Genomic DNA, 22872 nt, shown 5'->3' on the forward strand with positions numbered 1-22872 from the left:
CCCCTATCCAACCCCCCTGCTCCCTGTCCCCTGACTGCCCCAACCCCTATCCACACCCCCACCCCCTGACAGGTCCCCCGGGACTCCCATGCCTATCCAACCACCCCTTGCTCCCTGTCCTGACTGCCCCCCGGGATCCCCTGCCCCTTTTCCAACCCCCCCCCCTTATCATGCAGCTCAGAGCAGCCGCGCCGTCCAGCTGGAGCCAGACATGGGGCATGGCGAGCTGAGGCGGGACAGCAGGGGAGGGGCCAAGGGCTAGCCTCCCCGCCCGGGAGCTCAAGGGCTGGGCAGGATGGTCCCGTGGGCCGGATGTGGCCCGTAGTTTGCCCACCTCTGTTCTACAGCATTCTGAAGGCACAGACTGAATCCCCATCCCAGCACAGAGTGCCCCATGCCCGAATGTGACTTAAGAGGGCACTTCTGGCAAGATACAAGCCTTTCAGAATGTTCTAAGATAGATGGCAGGGGCACTACATACACTGGATCTGGCTCAGGAGAAAAACACTACAGAATCAGTGTGTCCAGGACCAAAAAAAAAAAAAAAAAGGCAGAATCATACATTTGCGAATTCATCTCTTTAATACTATAGGCCACTCTCCCATCTCCTCTTTAAAACTTAACACAGACAGCCACTTATAGTATAAATGCGGCAAGTTTGAGGTTGGCCAGCAAGGTTAGCGTTAATGATTTCATGCTGGATAACACGGAGGAGCTAAAATGTAACATTCTGCAGTGCATCCACATCATTCCATAATTCAGTGATTCGATAAGAGGCTTCTATTTTCATTTTCTTTTTAGAAATCTGTGCTCTCATTTTCTCATTTCCCAAGTGCTTAGAGACTGGCTGGGAAGACAATGCAAACCCTCCCCAAAGTAAAGCCCTAACACTATGCCTTCCTCATTGCAAAGTCCAGTAGTCAGCAGTAAGCATTCTTGCATGGCCTGGCTCAGTGGGCTGTAGGTTACTCAAGCAGGTCTATCCAGAGAAGGACAGATGGCACAGGACAGCCCCTCCTACATGCATGGAGTTAACTAGTAGATGGGACTGTAATTCTCCCCCAACCTCCCCAAAAGAGAGAGAGAGAGAGCTACCGTTCACTCCTTCCAAGATACAGCATCTGTTGTTTCTAGGACTGACAAATTCTGGAGAGAAGATCAGTGTGTTTTATTCAGGTGTATCACAAAGAATTAAGAAGTGTTATGCAAGTGGGCTTATTATAGGGCTCTATTATGTTTCAGTATCTTTGCTTCAAGCTCCAGTGAATCAATTAAGATCAGATCACCCACATTAGTGTTCATCTTAACAGAACCCTAATAATGCCTTTAACTGAAGAGAACAAGCTAGTTTCTAAACGTGAACACTCCATAAGACATCAGGCTGTATGTTCTGATTATTTACTGGGCGGGAGTCTATTTCACAGAGGAGTTTAATGCCAACTTGAAACTAACAGGACTCATGGCCATAGACAGGCACCAAGTATTGGCACAAAGATTATAAATCTAGATATTCTGCCTCCCTGCTCCAAGAGGCACGTGCCAAGAAGATGGCAGCAAGAAGTACCCAAAGCTGGTCAGCCCGAGCTCTATGCAAACTGAAATAAAAGTTATATTTGAACTAGCAAAAGAGAATGTTCTCTGTCCCTCAACAGCCCCATACCGAATACGATCATCAAGGTGAGACCTGACAAAACAAAGTCACTTTCTGTTTTGCTAAGGTCAGTTAGCTACATCCCTGAGCCTCCCAACACCACGAATACTGAAGCTATCAAGCAAACATTCGTTCCTCATTGTATCGTTGTGAGAATATCTGGATTCTAGTCCTTGTTCTTCTGAAGGCTTCCTCTAGGACTTTGGTCAAATCCCTTAACCTGTGTGCCTCTGTTTACACATCTGTAAAATGAGGTCAATACCTACCTCACAGGGGCGAAGAGAGGCTTAGTTTATTGTCTGATGTGATTTGAGATTCTCAGCTACACCATCTAGTATAAGTAGAAGTTTCATCCTAATTTTATAGGCAGGCAAACTGAGGCACAGCCTGGTTAAGTGAATTGCCCATGGCTGGCATCCCAGGCTCATTCCTTGTCCATTAGAGGGCATATTAGAGCCACTCACCCCAACAGGGAAATGCTGCTAATGGAGTCACACTCAGTCACTGCCATTCCTTAGTCATAGAATCATAGACTTTAAGGTCAGAAGGGACCATTATGATCGTCTAGTCTGACCTCCTGCACAACGCAGGCCACAGTATCTCACCCACCCACTCCTATACCAAACCCCTAACCTATGTCTGAGCTACTGAAGTCCTCAACTTGTGGTTTAAAGACTTCAAGGTGCAGAGAATCCTTCAGCAAGTGACCCGTGCCCCACACTGCAGAGGAAGGCGAAAACCCCCCAGGGCCTCTGCCAATCTGCCCTGGAGGAAAATTCCTTCCCGACCCCAAATATGGCGATCAGCTAAACCCTGAGCATGTGGGCAAGACTCACCAGACAAACACTCAGGAAAGAATTCTCTGTAGTAACTCAGATCCCACCCCATCTAACATCCCATCACAGGCCATTGGGCATATTTACCGCTAATAGTCAAAGATCAATTAATTGCCAAAATTAGGCTATGCCATTATACCATCCCCTCCATAAACTTATCAAGCTTAGTCTTGAAGCCAGATATGTCTTTTGCCCCCACTGCTCCCCTTGGAAGGCTGTTCCAGAACTTCACTCCTCTGATGGTTAGAAACCTTGGTCTAATTTCAAGTCTAAACTTCCTGATGGCCAGTTTATATCCATTTGTTCTTGTGTCCACATTGGTACTGAGTTTAAATAATTCTTCTCCCTCCCTGGTATTTATCCCTCTGATATATTTATAGAGAGCAATCATATCTTCCCTCAGCCTTCTTTTGGTTAGGCTAAACAAGTCAAGCTCTTTGAGTCTCCTTTCAGAAGACAGGTTTTCCATTCCTCGGATCATCCTAATAGCCCTTCTCTGTACCTGTTCCAGTTTGAATTCATCCTTCTTAAACATGGGAGACCAGAACTGCACACAGTATTCCAGATGAGGTCTCACCAGTGCCTTAAATAACGGTACTAACACCTCCTTATCTCTACTGGAAATACCTCGCCTGATGCATCCCAAGACCGCATTAGCTTTTTTCACGGCCATATCACATTGGCAGCTCATAGTCATCCTGTGATCAGCCAATACTCCAAGGTCCTTCTCCTCCTCTGTTACTGCCAACTGATGCGTCCCCGGCTAATAGTCCAAGGAGTTGCTGCTGAGCAATGAGGTCCTCATCTCTGCTGGAGCGCAGCATATTCCCTACACACTGCTCCAACCTCAACCCCCTGCTGGGAAGACAGACACAGGCTGTGTACTTGATACTGCCGGTGCAAATCACTAGCGCCCTAGAAGATGTCCAAATATGCTGGCAATCTCAGAAGTGCTTTGCATCTTACCCCCATCACCATAAGGGATCTATAGATTTCAAATCAGTGGCAATTGGGTTTAAGGCTTCAGCCTATTTTCAGCGATCAGTGGTTTTGAAGGAGCCCTCACGCACTGACTCAGCTGATTGGACTCTACAGGTTGAAGCAGAGCTTGAAAAATTCACATGCCTACTCGCCACTGGCATGAAGTGTCCTCTGATAAGGGGATCTACACCAATTTCTGAAGTGTAAGTTCTCTTCTTAAAATAAGTTCCTAGCCTGAACAGATAAGAAGGATTTCTTGCAACTACAAGGAAAGCAGGCTCATCCTGAGTCTGCAGCCAGCTCTAGTGTCTCTGCTATTTACAGCCTTGCCCAGCAGCAGGAGAGTGAAACTAACAGATTGTCAGTTTCAGAACTGGTCAGCAGGACGCAAGCAGTGGAGCATATACTGAGGAGGAGAGCCCAAAGAATGGCATGGGGAAGGCAAGAGTGTTAGAGATCTTCCCCTCATAGCAGCCAGGAGGCACCAGGGATCAAGAGTAGAAAGCAAGCCCCCCCTTCTCCTTTTCAGCATCCAGATGGGAACTGGGTGGGGGCACCATTACCCTAAGACTGATACAAGTGATGTAGTTCCACCACCCCAGCAAAGTTCAGAGATAGCACCTAACTCCAGCTGCTGGACTTCTCACGTGGGCATTGCTCACGAAGCTCACTAGTGTCCACCCCCCTCACACATCTCTGTTGATGATCTCTCACTATTCCTCTAGTTAATAGCAACCTAATAATTTGTTTTCAAGACCCAAGCTGAAAGATGCATCATTTTTAGCAATCAAGAGAAAGATTTGCGTTCTGCTAAGTTTTGTATCTTGCAAAGATCATCACGGCACATTTACGAACAGTCTAAGATTCATGGTGATATAGCGGTAGCTATCAAGACATATAGTTAGATATAATGAAGCTCCCCACTATGCTCCTAATTATTTTTTTTGCAGTTTAAGTATTCTCCCCCCCCCCCCCCCATCAAGACACATTCTCTTCAGAAAGACTGGGAAACAGTTGTATTCCCACTTCCTCATGCACACCAGTTCTAGCCTACCGGTACTCGTCAGATTCCTTTAAAAAGGAAACGTTAATATGGCTGAGTCAGTAGTCAACAGCATCCCTTGCACAACTCTAGCCTACAAAGAGTGGCATTGAAATGAAAGGTACATAGTATTTACACAAAGCTTGATTTAGACTTCCTAATGGGAAAAGAAATTCAGCTATGGGGTGAAAGTTGGAGAGAAAGAGGTTTAAAAAGGTCAACTTTAAACAAGAGAGGAAGCACCATTATACCTTGGAGGGAGGGATATGACGTAGCAAGATGGAACCCTTCCTCCGCCCCACAAAAAAAATAAAAGCCTCCAAAAACTCTACTGCAGAGAGTGATAAAATACTTGGGCCAACGGAGCAGAATGAACGGAAGGGGGAATAGGTGGCTGCAAGGTCAGAATGAAACAGCTTAACAGAGAGCTTTGAAAACCAGGAAGACAGTTGTAAATTGACTGTTGATATTAGTAGGAACAACACAGTAAAGGTGACATGGGGAGGGACAAAGAGAGGGAGAGATGCAACTTTTCCCCCCCCAGACTCTTTGATGGTTCCCACATAGATCTAATACACACAGCCAAAGAAATGCTGTTGCACTGGCTTCCCAGGGAACACAGTCTTGCTGAGAACAGCCACTGACCCAGCAATGCTTGAGTCACACAGACATTTTTACAAGCATGTTACTTCTATCTATACAGTTTCTCTGTTTTCAGAACAATTGCCTTCAGGAACTATTTACTTGGATTTTTCCTCCCTCCCACTTTGGAGAACTGACTCTTCAGTGTGCCTGAGAGGGCTGGATTTTAGGCATCACCTTCAGCAGGATCTAGAAGACTTGCAAGTCATGTTCATTCTCTCTCTAACCTGGCAACTTTAATAAGTCATTACAACTTCGATCCAGCCTGGATCACGATATCACAAACCAATCCCTCTGGCAGAATGTCCTGTACGTGCCAAGTATTTACTAACTGCTGCATTTAAATGGAAATAATCCCTATTTTAAAATATATTATTTACTGGAAACTAATCTCTTACCTTGGATTAAGCAAATGCATTCCAGCAAGGGTTCAGTAACAAGAAACCCTCAAAGCACTATTCCAAAATCTTTTGTTTCCATTCTACGCTTGTCTCACCCACTGACGTTATTTGTCAATACCAAGCTGACATCCTCCAATACGAGGCAATGAAAGTTTTGCCATTAACTTAATTGGGAGCAGCCCATATTCTTTCCTTTTACACCTGTCCAGCTAGAATGCTTTGCAGCAATGTAAGATTTACTATTCCAGATCAAACTGCTGGTCCATCAAGGCTGGTTATCCTACCTATCAGTCTCTAGTACCTTACCTCAGGCCAATATCCAGCACTGGAATAAGCAGGTAGAATTTTGTTAGCTCTCAGAGAGCTGTGCCCACCTACATGTCAATTTTCTATCCCCACCAATCTGAAAGTCACCCATCACAAGGGGTACTGGGGAGAATTACTTAATGTTTGTGCAGCAGTTTAGAGATAAAAAACAATGCTCAGTATCAGTTATTAATGCACCTGGTCAATTGTACAATGCTGTATTTACAGGAGGGGAGAAATTCCTTCCTGACCCCCTGCAGCAATCATTTTACAAGCCAAAGCATGAGATTGAGTTACCCACACACTGCCTTACTGCTAGCATGAGCATTTCCCAACTCAGACAACAGAATAGCTAAAATACTTCCCTTTGGCAATGTTGAAAAAGTTAGGGGTATTTGAATTCTGCAGAACCGCCCTTAGCTTCAGGACTATAAATGTTGATCATAAAATTATGCAGCTCCAGCATGTGACTTCCTCCCGCCAGTGACACCTAAAAGCCCACCTGCTCCACAAAGCCACATGCACCAATCCCCACATGCAACTTAACTGGCTGCTACCTGTGGCAGTCTCAAAATTCCATATGTTGTTAGAGAGGCAGCAGGACACAGGGACAGAGAAAGGGATTAGAAGGTTGGGACTGGGAAGTCCCAATCCTGGCTTTACCAGTGACTTGCTGCATGACCTTGGGCAGGTAGGGCTGTTTCCCCATCTGTAAGAGTGTATGGGGGACCTTACTGTACCTACCATACAGGGCTGCTGCACACAGTTTGTACAGTGCTTTGAAGCTATGAAGTGCTACATGATTTGTACTTGCAAACTATGTTTCACAGGAGATCTCAGAGCCTTCTACAAAAAGACAGCTAAGACTTAATATCCCCACTTTACAGATAGAGAAAAATGAGGCCAGTCACCTCACCTTACCCTGTTTACAGTCACACAGGAAGTCAGTGAACAAGCTAAGAATAGAACCCAGGAGTCCTAACTTCTAAATCAGCTGCTGTATCACAGACACACTATTGGGCGGGGGCTGCATTTTATGCCTTACTGTGTATTCTAACCGTAGATAGGAGTGAGCTTCAATCCACCAACGTTCCATGCACAGACACTCTCATTGAGGCCACTGCAGATGGGCTTGTCTTCCTCCCAAGCCTAGCTGCGTCACTGCCTGCTGCCCGAGCTGAATCACTGCTCCAGCCAGACCCCCACTGACCATAATGCCTCTGTCCCAAGTATCCTTCCTCCATCCTCCTACTCAGTCAGCGGAAAGCCCGTGTATCTAGGATGCTATATAAACAACTCAGGCATGTGTTTTTGCTGATGTTTGGTATTGATAACAAGTTACGAAAACAAACTACTAAGGAGTCTCAGTTTAGTCCCTGAAACTCAGAGGCCTTCCACTTAGTTACCTTAGCACAGTGACACTCCCTCTCCTCACTGGCAGGAACAAGACAGGTTCGGAGACTCTGATGGGCTTGAACTGGAACTTACAGCCAAAGCAGAGTGCAGAGTCGCTGAAGAAAGACACGGAGACGATGGGTCTCTCAAAGATGTGGATAGGGTCCACATGGGAGACAATGCAGCCACCAGGCTGGTAGTCGTTGATCACCGCACTGTTCACAAAGCCCTCAGGGATCACCCTGTGCTCCACTAGCTTCCGGATCACGAGGTCATGCACCCACTCCGGGATGGCATCCACCTCCCCCTGAGGGTACAGCCTTTCCTGACCAGGGCCTCGCCTCTGCAGCTGGGACCCATATGTGTAGCCCTCCCCAAAGAAATACTTGTTCCGAAGAGGGGCCCTGTCCACCGTATGCTCTTTGTAGAGGCCTTTCTCAGCTCTAGATACGACATCCTCGATCCGGGCTTCAATCTTGGCACACTCGTCTGGGCTGAAGAGACGAAGCTGCCGGATGCCACTTTTGACTTTCCGGGCCTCCTCCTCCTCCTTCTGCTGCTGCTCCTCCTCGTAGTCACTGGGCTCAGAGTCAGAGTCCTCATGGTACTTGCGTTTTCGCTCTGCAGCAGCACCCCCAGCTGCCCCATAGGGGGATTCTGTAGGATCCCGCAGGCTGTTGCCTTTGTAGTTGTCCCGATAAGGCATCATGGACTTCAGCTTCTCTCGCAGGTCTTTGTAGCCACTCCCCGCCATGGTGTGCTCGCAACCCACCTCCTCTATTGATCTCCTCTGTGCACGACTCTTTGGATTAGAGTGTGGGAAGTGCTGCTGCTATTCATGGCCTTCACCGTCCTGCTGGGATAGTTCCAAAAGGAAGGAGGTACACGGAGTGGATTCTATAGTCAAACTTCCACACACAGGGCACCCACCCAACTCTCTGCTTTGGTGGGGGTAGGAACCTTTGAAACAGGTAGCTCAGCGCCACTCTTCCATAACAGCCCTGGCCGCTTGGAGGGGAGAGGGACGTGCTCTGCTCCAAAACAGGAAGTCCCCCCCCCCTTTCTTTTGGGTAGCAAAACAAGAGACGTATCTTGTACTGCCCTAAACTTCCACGTCGGGTGCCCCCTCTCTCCTTGCTGACACGCGTGTGTGTGTGTGTGTGGGGGGGATTGGGATTAGGAAGCTCACCTCCGTCTATGCGAGCAGGCTCTTCTCTGGCTACTGCGTAGGGCAAGAGGGGAGGAGGAGACAGGCAGGCAACACAGGGCCAAGCCTCCCCTCTTCCTTCCTAGGGCCGGGGGGGGACTAGCTCGGTCCCCCCGCCACTTTCTGGCTTGCAGGGGCGGGGGGGTTAGGTAGCTCGGGTCCCCGTGTCTTCCCGGGGCGGGAGCGCGCAGTTCTCCCCGGCCGCTGCCAAACTCACGGCCGGGCCGGCGCGGGAGCAGGGCTCCGCTCTGCGGGGCCACGCGGCCAGCCTCGCTCCAGGCACGGGGAAGCCGCCGCCGCCGCAGGGCCGGGCGAGGCCTCCGGGCCGCCCGCGGGCTGTCAGCTGCTGGGCCCCACGCTCTGCGCTGGGAGCCCGCCGCCCATGGGGCTCTTCCTCAGGCAGTGGCGGAGCCTGGCACATGCCCAGCGGCTGCCCCGGCTCCCGGCAGCCCCCTGGCCGCCACCTCGCTCCCCATCGCAGCAGCAGGGGCTGGGGGCGGGAGCTCCGACGCGCTCGCAGACGCTGCTCGGACTCCTCGCTACGTCACCAGGAACCAGCCCGACATTATAAATAACTCAGGGGCAGCCTAGAGCGCAGGCCGCGCACTGCGCAGGCGCGGTCACGGAGCCGTCCCACTGCGCCCGCGCGCCGACGGCCTCCCCCGCCCGCCCGCCGGCGGCGCATGCGCGCTAGGCCCGTCGCGTCTTTTTGCTGCCGACGCACTTCAGAGCCGCCGCCGCTTGGCAAGGCCACCGGGGCTCTTTGGTCGGGGTGGCCCGGAAGGCGGGTGGGGCCGAGCTGGGCTGAGTGAGTGACTGAGGGCGGTATCGTTCTGTGAGGGCATCACCTAAACCTCAACATCGCCCCCCCCTTTACGGTACAACCTAGCCTACCTTTTCCCCCGGCTCGATGCTGATTGGGTGAGCTGCCCTGATGAGGCGGGCACAAAAGGAAAAATCTAGTTGATTGGTCGTTGTGAGATGGGGTCCTTCTTGTGCAGCAAGTTGCGTAGAGCTGTGCGGGATGGCGGAGGACCCCTCTGAGAGGAGGTATTGGGGTGACCTAAGAGGTGCCTGATTAGTTTGGAGTTGAGAGAGGTGCCTAGAAACGAGCTCTTTTCCTGATAGCAGGGTGGGCGATGGCGGATAGATGGGAACAGTCTGGTGGGGGTAGGCAAAAAGAATCAGGCATCAGGCAGGACACCTCAGCCCTGGAGCATCTGCTGCGCACTGTATGGCTGCCACATGGCACTGGCAGTTCTGCCAGGAGTAAGGGGGAAAATGATGGGACAGACCGTGTTACCCCCCACCCCCAGGGCCCAGGGCACAGGCACCCACCCTACCACCCCCAGGACACAAGGAATAGGCATTCACTCAAGGGGATTGATACCCACCACTGAGGTATGGATATACCAGGTACCCACCCACCCACCCTTGCCTTGGAGACTGAGCATTGACATGGGCTAGGGACATGACCTTTACAATACTGGCCCAGGTCAGGGGAGTCTCTGCGCTTGTTCATTCTTCTCTCAGCATCACTGTGCATCTGTGCATCACACCTTTATTACGTAACTCAGAAGCATCAAGCCCTTTGGAGTAGCAAAGAACTTGCTTTTTAAAAAGCCCAGGTAGATTCAAGAGATCCACTCATAGCATTGTTATAACCTTGCAACCCATCTCACAGTGCTTTATCAGGATCCGTTCAGAGACGTAGGGGCTGAAGGACGTCAACCTTTGTGCCAACATCTGCGGTAACAGTTTTCTTGAGCCCAAGGGTGTGAACTCTGAAGTAGTTACCAAACCCTGTACTAAGTATAGGGAACTAGAACAGAAGAAGGCCGATAAGAAGTCAAAATAGTTGCCCCCCATTGCAGAAAGTGGCTTTTGGTGATATGCAAAGGTTACAGTTATATAATCTGCACCAGATCATCTGTTCTCTCTAGTGTACTACTGGAGGAACAGAAATCAGCTGAACAGAAGCAAAGAGGACAGGAGCTCTCAGTTTCTTGAGGACATCCAGAATGCCACTGACTGTATTCATATGCTGAGAACAGTAACTCACTAAGTCACTGACAATGAAAAACGCCACAAGAAAAACGCTCCAGGTGGCAAATTCTCCTTAGAGGCTGACCCTGACCAGGCCACTGAAGAAGAAACTGTGGTGAGAACATGTACTGACCATTTTTCTGCAAGCTGTTGAGGTTCAGAGGTAAAAGAATGGTTTGGAAAGCAAGGTTCAGAGAGGAAGGATGGTCTAGTGGTTAGCGTGCTAACGTGGGACACCTGGTTTCAATGCCCTGTTTCACCACAGATTTCCAGTCTGATTTTGGCAAGTGACTTAGTCTCTCTGAGCTTCAATTCTCTGTCTGTAAAATGGGGATTACAGCACTCCCCTTCCTCACAGGGATACTATGAGGATAAATACACTAAAGATTAGGAGGTGCTCAGATACTACTGTAATGAGGGCCATATAAATAGCTCAGATAGATAAGTTGTAGTTATGGGCAGATGTCCAATGATGACAAATAAACCTTTCATCTCTCTGTGGGTTCAGAATGTCTTTTGGCTACTCCTGATAGTTGATATTCCTAGAGCAGCTCTGTGGCTAATAAAATGAGATTGCAGCCCAAGATGGCAGACACACATGCAACCAAGGGTGCACGTTATCATCCTTGCCAGCTCCCCCATCATCACATCAGTTTTACCTCAATTAAGCCTCAAGAAGCTCACCTACCCTTGGGGATTTGTCATGATGACATCCACTGATTTGAGAAAGCAGAGCAAGCGAGAGGGTTATCACCAGGACAGCTGGAGGATATGGAGAGGAACGCAGCTTGTGGGATTTTGTTAGCCAATCAGACCCATCCTCTGATTCAGCCTTGAACACAAACCCCAAACCTTTGCCTTAACTTAACCTGGATCAGAACAGCACTTTCCTGGCCTGCGTCTAGTTTCTACAGTGCTCAGAAATGAATCATAATCAGGGTCCACAGAGGGAGATATGTGAGTATACAGTGTACCACTGCTGCCCTCAAGCCACCATCTTGTGCTCCAGAAACTCAGCTTTCATTTTAAAAGAAGCATTTTTCTAGCCCTTAGGATTTAAAAGAAAATCTTCAAAACGTGAACCAACCATAATCAATGTGCTGATGCGTGCCTCAGTTTGCAGAGTCAGAAACAATGTCTCTGAAAGGTGTGAACTGTCCCATTCAGCCCAATGGGCTGTTTTAAGGGGGGAGGGATAGCTCAGTGGTTTGAGCATTGGCCTGCTATAAACCCAGGGTTGTGAGTTCACTGCTTGAGGGGGCCACTTAGGGATCTGGGGCAAAAAAATCAGTACTTGGTCCTGCTAGTGAAGGCAGGGGGCTGGACTCAATGACCTTGCAAGGTCCCTTCCAGTTCTAGGAGATAGGATATCTCCATTCATTTATTATTATTTTATTTATTTCACTGGACTATCCAACGCTGATCATTTAATGTCAATGGTGTTAATTATCTCTCTGCTGATCAAAAAAAGGAAGGGGATGATCATATTATGAAAACGAGCACAATCTGATGTGAATGGGGTCTCAACTCAGTGGATTTTGGTTTGTGGGTGGAGCTTGGAAGAGTATCATTGCTTCCCCCCCGCCACTCCAAATTACCCTGTGATGATAACGTATTGGTGGTTCTTAGTTCAGCCTGGGGCCTGTGCTACACTAACCTGCCCAAGGGAGCCAAAGGGCAGCATATGGACCTCTTTCAAGTGACTGGCACCAGCGGGGCCACTGGTTGCGGCATTTCCCTATTCTATTCTGTGCAGGTTCTTATCCCGCCTTCATCACCGTGGCATCCGAGTGCCTTCCAGTAGAGCAGTGTTTCCCAAACTTGGGACGCCGCTTGTGTAGGGAAAGCCCCTGGCTGGCCGAGCCGGTTTGTTTACCTGCTGCGTCCGCAGGTCCAGCCGATCGTGGCTCCCACTGGCCGTGGTTCACCACTCCGGACCAATGGGAGCTGCTGGAAGCGGCAGCCAGTACGTCCCCTGGCCCATGCCGCTTCCAGCAGCTCCCAATGGCCCGGAGCAGCAAACTGCGGCCAGTGGGAGCCGCGATCGGCCGGACCTGCGGACGCGGCAGGTAAACAAACCAGCCCGGCCCGCCAGGGGCTTTCCCTACACAAGCGGCGTCCCAAGTTTGGGAAACACTGCAGTAGAGCATTAAGTGACATGACTGACATCTGTCACCTGTGATTTCTTCTTCCATCCTCGCCCGGGGGGTGAGTTGTGTGTGCAGTGGAGTATTTTGGTGTGGTAGGGTTGCGTTTGGTTTTTAAATGTACATGCTGCTTTGTGTGAAGGCAGGCCAAAGAAGTGCCCCTTGCACTTGGAGCAGAAGGTGGGGAGGTGTGGGACGGTCCTTGGTTCTTGGGGGAGTTCATTCCACTGTTTGGGCCAGCCCCCAAGAGCGCTCGGTCTCTTGCCACAGATGAGCTATAGCCGTACAGTAGAAAGTTCAGTGTGCAGGAGAAGCAGCGTGGTCAATCGGGGCTCTCATCCCAGAGCTTCAGATGATCTTCTAGGTGTCTTGAGCCCAAAGGTGCAAGTCTTTAGATCCCTAAGGGATCTGTCTGCAGTTGAGGAGACCCATGTGACCTGTGCCCCACTTTGTTCATTCCAGGGACTCTCAGTCTCTTCCTTGCAGCCACGTTTCCTTTCAAGAGGCTCTAACTCCTTTAACTCGCCCTCCAAGGAAATGCTGGGCAAAGAGAACTGATGTTTCTCGGTTTTCCTTTTCTCAGAGCGTCTGTTTTTCCTGGGATTTTTTTCAGCAAGATTTCTGACCTCTGACTGTTGCTCCATTTCAGACTGACTCGTCCCAGAGGGGAGATCGCTGTCCTAGATGACATACTGAGCTCTGTCACATTGTCTCTTCTGGGACTCATGGTGTTAATCTGTGTGTGTGCATACCCCGGCAACGCTGGACAGCTAATTCTGTCCGTGGCCGACTTGGAAGCATTCAGAATCGCTAAGCTTCTGGACGACCTCGCACGGCAGCAATCGTGTTTCTTAGAAGTCCTCAGGTTTGAGGGGATGGTGGTGGGGATTAGTAGGGCACTGGACAATTAAATGGCTTCCTAATACTGCAGTGCATGGAGAGATGGCAAAGTAGGTTATTATTACCGGGCACAAACATGAATCACTATCACCGGAAACCAGACGGGGAGAGACTAAGGGAAATAGAGTAAAGGGTTTTTGTGAACTAGGAAGAGCATGGGGAATAAGGTTCACTAACTGCATCACCTCAGGCTCCTCCTCCTTTAGGCTAAATAATGCTCTGAAACAGATGTATGTATAGTTATTTCATTTCTCTGTCTATAATTTCTCCTCTGCCTCTCCCTCTGATATCCTGGCATCAATAGTTAATAATACTTCACATTTCTAAAGCACTTGTCATCCAAAGATCTCAAAGCACTTTGCGAAGTGGGTATTGTTATCCGCATTGGACAGTGGGGAAACTGAGGCACAAAGCGGGCCAGGGAATCACCCATGGGGACACTGCCATTGCATGGCCAAACTGGGACTAGAATGCAAGTCTCAGGGCCCCTGGTGCCAGGCTCTAGCCACATAGCACATATATAGCGCTTTATATTTCTCAAAGCACTGAGCGTGCGGTGTGCAGTGGAAATCTTCACATACAGAAGTATTTGTAATATCTATAAAAGAGCGAGAACGTGAGAGGAAAAACAGGTCACACGGAAAGCCCAGAATTTAATTTCGCCTCTGCCCTAGTCTCTTCCCGCCCTTTGGGAATCGTTATCTTTAAAGCTTGGAGCACCAGACATAAGTGACCTGCTAACCCCTGATTGTAGGTTCTGCAGCAGGCGTGCTGTGACCCTTGTAAAACTTCTTTCTTTCTCGCTTGCCTGCCAGTTCAATTAACACAGTGTAGCTGGCTCCTTAATATGCTCTGGCAGGTTTGTGCTGCTGTCATGCCATTGATGCCGCCATTGTGGGGAGACCCCACCCCCCTCGGTAGAGTTAGGCCTTCCACTGGGGTGGTGGTGGGAGATGAACGTCTGACTGGGTTACCCCTCCAGCGTGGCTCGTGCAGTACGCGGTGGGCGGTGGAGGTAAATGGCCTGTGTAAATCAGGCTGTAGCATTTGGATACCGAGTCCTGCGTGGTTGGGAGGGGCAGATCAGATGGCAGTCCAACACGGCAGGTAGTTTGTCGAGCTGTGGAGCTTCCTGCTCAGTGTTGGGGTTCAAAGACCTTTTATGGAAAACCATCGTCAGCGCCAAGTGCACTGTCTGTCTTCAGAGTGCTTTGCAAAGGCAGGGCCAAATTCAGCGTGGATGTAAGATGGTTCTGCTGCATTTCCACCATGTACAAACAGGAGCGGTGGGAAGGGTTATCTCCAGCGATGGTTCCTTTTGGTTTCATCCAATTGCATCTCTTTTGCTGGTCAGTGCCCAGCTCACTTTCTGTGCCTGTCCCAGACCATGGCCCACCCCATTGGCCCTGGAGGTTGACATCCCCCCATACACACGTCTTGTTCCTCTGGAGCGGGTACCATCGCTCTCAAACTGGCAAGGCCCAAAGGATGGTATGTGCCAGAATGGTACATGCGGCCGGTTACTTATCACCCTATAATCTTCCTAGGTGTTTGCAAATTGATTGCTTAATTATTTGCTCCATTAGCTTTCTGGGTACTGGAGTTAAGCTGACTGGTCTGTAATTCCCCAGGTTGTCCTTATTCCCCTTTTTATAGCTTGGTACTATATTTGCCCTTTTCCAGTCCTCTGACCTCTCGTCTTCCATGGGCCTTCTTGGCTTCATTCTCATTTTGCTTTGCACTGTCTCCACAGGTTTCAGAGTAGCAGCCGTGTTAGTCTGTATCCGCAAAAAGAACAGGAGTCCTTGTGGCACCTTAGAGACTAACAAATTTATTTGAGCATAAGCTTTTGTGGGCTACAGCCCACGTCTCCACAGTGGAGCTGCCTGGGTTTTAATCCCAGCTCTGACACATTGAGTGCTGCGTGTGGCCTGTCCTTTCACCTCTCTGTGTTTCACTGTGAAATGGGGACATTAATACTACAGGCACCAGCTTCCTCCAGGCCCTGGGGGTGCTCAACCCCTCCACTCAGCCCCCAGCCCTGCCCCCCACCCTCTTCCCCCACTCCCACCCCACCTCTTCCTGCCCCCACTCCACCCCGCCCCACCTCTTCCCGCCCAGTTCCGCCCCCTCCCCCGAGTGTGACCCATCCCCACTCCTCCCCCTCCCCCCCAGCGCCTCCTGCATGCTGTGGAAGGAGGTGCTGGTAGGGAGGGGGAGGAGTTGATTGGTGGGGCTGCCGGCGGATGGGAGGCGCTAGAGGGGGAGCTGGCTGCCAATCATCCACTAATTTGTTTCTGCGGGTGCTCCAACCCTGGAGCACCCACGGAGTCGGCACCTATGATTAATACTCACCTGCCGGCGAGTTTGTGTGCACATGAGAACGGCTGCCCAGCACTTGGCTGCTGTGAATGACAAGCCGGGCAATTTCACTACAGCTCCCTCTTCTGTCCAAATGCTGCTATTTCAGTCCCTACAGCAAGACGTGGCTGGTTACCCCTCCCACTGCACTGCCCAGTGCACCCTGCTTACTCCTGCTTGTCTTTCAGACTGTTCGCTTTCCAGGCATTGCCTTGCACAAGCCCAGGCAAACTGTCCGAGTTTCACAAGTAATAACGAGATAGCCCTACGCCTCCCACAGCAAAAGCATGGCATGCGGAAGGACTATTTTCCCTCTCCAGTGGCGGAAGCCCACCTTTGTCACAAGAGGCTGTGCAACACCGGCCTTCTTTACGCTGGCCCCAGCGAGCCTCGTGCCTTAAAGTGCAGCCTGGAGAACGAGCAGCGCGCTGAGCGGGAAAGGCAGAGCTGGCTGTGATGACAGTGAGGGTCGTTGTGCCGTTTTGCGGTGCTAGCTGGCAGCCTTTCCCCACTGCAGAGCCTTCACACAGCCTGCTCAGTGACTAGACTCTCCCGCCGGGGGCAGCCCATGCAAGCGAGCGCCGGTCAGTACTAACAGCAGAAATCAACTCTGCTGCAGACGAGGGCAAGGGAACAAATACTCCATCTCCTGCCAGAGGAGCGCTGCAGACTGCCAGATGCCAGCTCTTCCCGGCTGGTTCCTCGTTTCCCTTTTGGTAACAGCCCAGAACGATGAAGCTTATCCTTTGTATGTGCCGTGTAACAACAGGGATTTGCAAGGCCAGGCGAGAGTGTTGAGTCTTGCTATACAGGCTGAGACCCTCATGTTATGTGGTTCCAGAAAACAACCCAACTTGATGATAATAGCCCTGCATACCATGAAGGCGGCTAGCCAAAGTCCATGCGTTGCCAGCCAGTCCTGGCTTGGGACAGGAATTACGCTCGGTTTGGCTGCAGCATCGAGAACGCACTGCTTCGGTCTTTGGGTTGATTGGGAGTAGCCAGCGAAACACAAGTTGAACCACCCACCACATGAGTCATTTTCCTCCACTCTGCCCCATCTAAGTGGAAAAGAAAGGAACGTGTCTCTGCTGAGGAAGAACAGACTGCTGCTGCCCAGAAAGAGTTGAGGGGGAGGGATTGGCATCTCGGCGCTGTCATCTCCATAAAAATTAGACTGAAAAGGATTCACACACCTACCCCTTGGCGGGGAAGAACTCTCCTGCCCTGGCTGCGCCCATCAGACTCCAGAGCTGAGCTGAAGACTTGCCCCAGACTGAGAGAACCAAAAACTAATTAGGGGCAGGAGGTCAGGCTTTTAGGTCTCTGTGACTTTTAGGTTGACCAGCTGGTCTCTTCCCAGGGCTTCAGAAGTTCTGGATCCACGTTGCTCATTGAAAGAAACGTGACTCTATCTTTTTACAAATGTTTACTACAAAACTTAAAACATATCCACAAAGCGAAGCTTGTGTTAAGCAACACAGCTATCAAATCAACATCAAGTCGACAAATTAGTCTCAATGTTGGATTGAAGTTAAATTATCAAATTAGTTAAATGGTCAAATTAATAAAAAAAAACGACCTTCAAATTGTAAAGAGGATTCTAAGGATGTAGCTGCCGGTTTGCTTATACAATTAAAGGATTTTACCAAAATCATCCAGTCTGTAACTTGGAGCTGGCTAAATATCTTAATATGGAAACCAAATTATTATCTAAAGGCTGAGCCACAACCTCAGAGCCAATTATAAAACTTCCTCTTAGCTTTCCATTCTTGCCTGGTGACTAACCCTTTCCTTCTGCCCTCCTATAACACAGACTAACAAAACACTCTTGATCAACCACAGTTTGACAACCATTAGTTTCTAGAAATTACAGGTGACAATCACACTTTAGCGAGTAATTTTATGAGACAATATTTAGAGCTGTTTAACCCTGGGGAACTTTTCTTTCAGATGCCTGTCCCATGTGGACTTTCTGGGTGTTCACCCATGCACACAGCCATGCTTTCACTTGCGTCCCCTAACAATAAAAAGACTGAATAGCTAGGACGTCAGCCAGCTGATGAAAACCAAAAGACAAAACCAGAAAAAAGAGAGAGTAGATACTTGAGGGACCAGGGGTTTAGGAACTCTTGCAGTCTCCTGAACACTCAGGCTAGGTCTACACTACAGCGGGGTTCCGACCTAAGATACGCAACTTCAGCTACGTGAATACCGTAGCTGAAGTTGCGTATTTTAGGTCGGCTTACCTGGCGGTGAGGACGGGGGAAAGCCGACCGCTGCCGCCGACTCCGCTGCCGCCTCTTGTCGAGGTGGATTTCCGGAGTCGACGGCAGAGCGATCAGGGATCGATTTTACCGCGTCCTCACGAGACGCGGTAAGTCGATCCCCGATAAACCGATTGCTACCCGCCGGATCGGCGGGTAGTGAAGACGTAGCCTCAGAGTAGGAGCTGGGGCTGCCGTGAAGGAGCCAGACAGTGATATGCTGCCGGCACAGCACTTGTCGCTAACAGGCCTCCTTCAGATGCAGGGGCTGGCCCTTGCTGTCATGACTTCCTCTCCCGAAGAAGGTGGCTGCTCTTGGGGATTTTGGAAGGTCACTCTTCCCACTAATGGCTCATTGACCTGAAAGGCGAGGCTTCTTGGCCTTACGGTTTGTGAACTCCGCTTACTCTGCCTTGCGACGCCTCCCTCCAAGATCTTTGCACAAATCAGGTGCCAGGCTGACATTGGAGCCGTGGAACTTCGGCCAGTCAGGTTCGAATTAGGTCATCCATAGTGAGCGTCAGTTTTGGGAAGAGGCCGCTTAAGGCCAGCAATTACAAAAGTATTTGGAGTTTTGCATACTGCAGGGACTGGCAGGAGTGCCGCCAGCTTTTCTGCCGCCCTAGGCGGCGGAAGGTCCCGCCCTGAAATGCCGCCCCCCACAAAGGCGGCGGAAGGTCCCGTCACCGAAATACTGCCGCGGTTGCCGCCCCCCAAATTGTAGTGCCCTAGGCGACCGCCTAGGTCGCCTAATGGGTTGCGCCGGCCCTGGGGACGGTGTCTGTGACTCCCTTCCAAAAAAACCAAAGTTCCGCACACACAAGACCTGTTTTGAGGTGGCCTTGAGATGACATGATGGGACCAGAAAGTTTGACACCAAAATCCTATAAGAACAGCCGATGTCTCGGGCGGCGGCGGGGGGGATTCCCCAACAACCAGTCGCTCAACATTCTGCCATCAACAAAATTAAAAATAAACTGGAGAAACTTACGATTGATGCCCTCATTCTCGCAAACAAGACAACTTACCACAACAGTTCTAGTTTGGAACTGGGCTATAAGTCAAACTTTTGGAATCTTTCTCTTGATGGAGAAAAGCTACTTTGAAACCTATTGAGATAAAACCCACTTCAAATAGAACATTTTATAGCATCCATGGCAGGTCGGGCTTCCCATAAAAGCTGTAGACTCCAGACCCAGATGATATGCTATTGTTCATTGTGCACAGCCATGCTCTGGAATCTAGTTGGGAAACAAGACAGAACTATACTATAACAATATTACCTGTCAATAGATTAATTTCCTGCTTTAAATGAACCCATCCTGAGGCACGGATCATATACGGAAACGAGCTCTGGCTGAATTCGGGCTAGGAACTTGATCACATTCTTGTCCTAGCTTGGCGCACCACCGTGTAAAGTTACACTAGAGGTGGATGATGTTGCAGTTTTGGTTCCTCTCCTTTCGCAGGCTGGATTGGGCACGCCGTACGCAAGGATGTTACGTGACTAGTAAATGATTAATTAACGGACATAGGAGAAGGACAAGTGGTGATGTTTAGGAGAAGGCAGCAATTAATCAGCATCAGTGACTTCTGCAGAGATGATGGACTAGAACACGGACAGGAGAAATAGGATGGAGTGCGCACTGGCTCCTAGGGGCTACAAGGAGTCATGGATTGCTTCTCCTCAGCCTGCTAGGGTGAAGTATAGCATCAGCTGAACATCTGATAGAACCTCTCTTGGGCGACTTTATTCTACCCTTCTCTAGTATTTTCCTTCTCCATCTGCCCTGAAGAAGGCTGGTTAAGATCCTCTCCTCACTGTCCATACCTAATGGAAGGGAAGTGACAATGGTAAGGGTTGAGCAGGCTAGGAAACTGACTTCAGAGACCTAGGGAGAGATCGGAAGACCAGTACCAGGCAGATGGCTTCAGAACTTGTCCTGAGACCCGTTTTGTGAGCCGAGGATTCACCGTAAGCAATAGGGATGTAAATACCGTTTAAAAAGTTAACCATTTAAACGATTAAAAATATTTTGTTTAAATGGTTAACTGATTAAAGGGCCATCCGGGGCCGATCTGGCTAGGCGGCGCTGCTCCGGCCATGCAGTGTGGCTGGGCCAATCTGGCCATGTGGTGTGGCTGGGGCCGCTCCGGCTAACACGGGACCACTGGGGTCGGCCGGCCAGGGGTTAACGGTTAAGACGGGTTAACCGGTAAGACTAGTGCTTACTGGTTAACGTTTTACATCCCTAGTAAGCAGTTGGGTCAGCCCAACTGTCTATTGTCAAACAACGGGGGTCTGAGAGCAGGATGCAAGCTTGCACCCAAGCGACTCAGCTGGTGGGAGCCGTGGTCTCAGCCCCAGCGAGAGGAAAGACCAGCTCACCCGGCAAGCGTGTCTGGCTGATCCAAGGAGCAGTACTGTCAAGGCTGGCATCTTCCTCCAAAGGAGCAGGGTCAGTCTGTGGTGATGGGGGGAGGGCGGGAGAAATGTCAGGCTTGGGGGCGGGGTGGAGAAACACAAGGAAAAAGAGACACACAATGATTTCCCCAGTGAGCAATTGCAGCTGCGTGGGGACAGAAGGGGGAGCTCACTCCCTGCCCGGCTTTGCTCTTTCCCTGCTGACTGTGTCCAACCCCCCAAGTTTCAGGGAAGTGGATGGAAGTCTCTCTCCGCCAGCACATGGCCATACGCAGGGCTGCTTTACCAGGAGGCAGGAGAACAGACCCTGGGGGATCCAACCCCTCTCCTGCCAGTGAGTCACAACAGAAGTTGAGTCCAAAACTAGCTCCGCTCTGCAGCTGCCAACAAACAGTCCCACTTGTTGAGATTATCCTTCTCTCCTTCAAAAAGGCCGCACAGTCCAGCCAGCCTCGGAGAGGCGCCTGCAGTGACTTGCTGGTGTCCTGAGTTCTGGTAACGCCCTATCCCTTCCAATTTTGGTCCCAAATTTTATACCAGACATAAAGTACATTTTGGGACCAATGCTGCAGCTGAGACCAATAAGAGCTTTGTCCTGGACTTCAGTGGGAGCAAGGCTGGCCAGGTCCTTTAAGGGCGATGGAGAAGAGAGCTAATCTCTCTACCTGAGTACTTGGCTGGCCCTCTTCTCAGTAGTGTCGGAGCACCTCCCAGTCACTAATTCCTCACAACACCCCTGTCAGGCACAGAAGTGCTTTATCCCCCTGACAGATTAAGTGACTTGCCCAAAATCACACAGGAAGTTTGGTAAATGAGGAACCGAACCTTGGTTTCCTGAGTCACATGCCAGCACCCATCCCACTAGACCATCCTGCCTTCCAGGCTGCCAAGACTGTGCTATAGGGGTTTGCTTTCGAGCTGGGTCTGAGCCAGTGCCCCAGCTCAGACTCTCCATCTCTCCCATCATTGGGGGAGTGCCACTCCACTTGCCACACCCAGCCTCTAGCAAAGCAAACCTACCCCAGCCCACTCCGTGCCAACAGTATGATGTGAAACCGGAGCCTCTGCGTTGGCCTCAAGGAACTCACTGGTTTATGAGCTCCTAGGGCCAGGATTTCGGAGCCTAAAGAGGCAGCTGGGCTCCTAGTGGGAATTTCAGAACTCCCTGGGCACCTGGCTGCTCACGTAACACAGTTAGGCTGTCCGTGGTGAACGGCGAGGTCATGCTACGCAAAGCTCTCTGGTTCGGTTCTTGGGAGTCGCTGTTAACGTTTTGGCAGCAGCCGGTTCCGCCAAGTTTGTGGCAGCCTTTAACTATGAGTCCCTTGCAGACAATCTGCCGTGTCACCAACCCAGGCTGTTCTGTGTTACAATAGGGCAGGGGCTCCGTTGGCAAACGCTCGCGATATCGCTGCAGCTTGGACGCGGCTTTAAATGCCACAGTAATCCCTAGGGGCCATGTCCAAAGTCACGTGGAAAGTCTGGCAGGGCCATGCACATAACCCGGATTCCTGGTCCTGTGCCTTAACCACATGATCATCCGTCGTGTAAAGAAATGCGGTGATTCAGATGAAGGGCCTGACTGGATTCAGTGAATCGCAGTGTACAAACTGCAGTTTCTCAGGGCCTCGTTGCCATGGTGGTAAAGCACTTGTGGCTGGTCTAGGCTAGCGCCGCCTCTGTTGCTAGCAGCAGAGAAGCTGCAGCGATCCTCAAATGTCACCAGAACCTGAGTGCAAATATGACCATCGAGTGCTCCACTGTTCTGTGGGGATCCGTCTGGTCTAGAGTTTGGGGGCCTCTTTTAACCTGCGTTGACTGACGGCCAGTTAATGAACACGATTGTAAATAGTAGTCTAGTCCTGGTACACATTTGTCTTAGGATACAGCCTAGGGTTAACCATAAACACTCGTGTCCTGGCATAAATGTCTATGAGGTGGTTAGACTAGCATTGACAGTAGGGTTCACTGGCAATCAGTTGAAGCTAGACTGCAAGCTCTGCTCTTGGCTCTACACCAGCGGTTCTCAAACTGGGGGTCAAGACCTCAAAGTGGGTTGGCTTCGACTTGCCGGGACCAAAGCTAAAGCCCAAGCCCAAGGGCTTCATCTTTGGCCTCCCGGCCTGGGGAGATGGGGCTTTGGTTTGCGCCCCGCTCCGGGGGGCCAGGGATCCGTTGGATTCAGGCTTCGTTCCCCCCTCCTGGGGTCCTGTAGTAATTTTTGTTGTCAGAAGGGGGCGATGAAGTTGAGAACCGCTGCTCTAC

At 50.4% G+C, this 22872-nt stretch overlaps 1 protein-coding gene across 2 annotated transcripts in view; it reads right to left on the reverse strand.

The window, feature by feature from the left end:
* ALKBH5 (alkB homolog 5, RNA demethylase) overlaps positions 1-9029 on the reverse strand; it is a 22433-nt gene extending 13404 nt beyond the window's left edge. Inside the window, exons 1-2 of one of the 2 annotated variants that reach the window (XM_024215030.3) lie at positions 8444-9029; positions 7266-8107 (exon numbers count right to left, since the gene is read on the reverse strand). In XM_024215030.3, the coding sequence (XP_024070798.1) occupies positions 7266-8008 (743 nt within the window). In that variant the 5' untranslated portion in view covers positions 8009-8107; positions 8444-9029. Of the gene's footprint in view, positions 1-7265; positions 8412-8443 lie in introns of those variants that run through there. The other variant, XM_029911257.1, reaches the window with a different exon arrangement.
* Positions 9030-22872: the final 13843 nt, after the last annotated feature.

The sequence above is a fragment of the Terrapene carolina genome, unplaced genomic scaffold, assembly GCF_002925995.2.
Source record: "Terrapene carolina triunguis isolate 2854851 unplaced genomic scaffold, T_m_triunguis-2.0 Scaffold93, whole genome shotgun sequence".
NCBI classification, from domain to species: domain Eukaryota; kingdom Metazoa; phylum Chordata; order Testudines; family Emydidae; genus Terrapene; species Terrapene triunguis.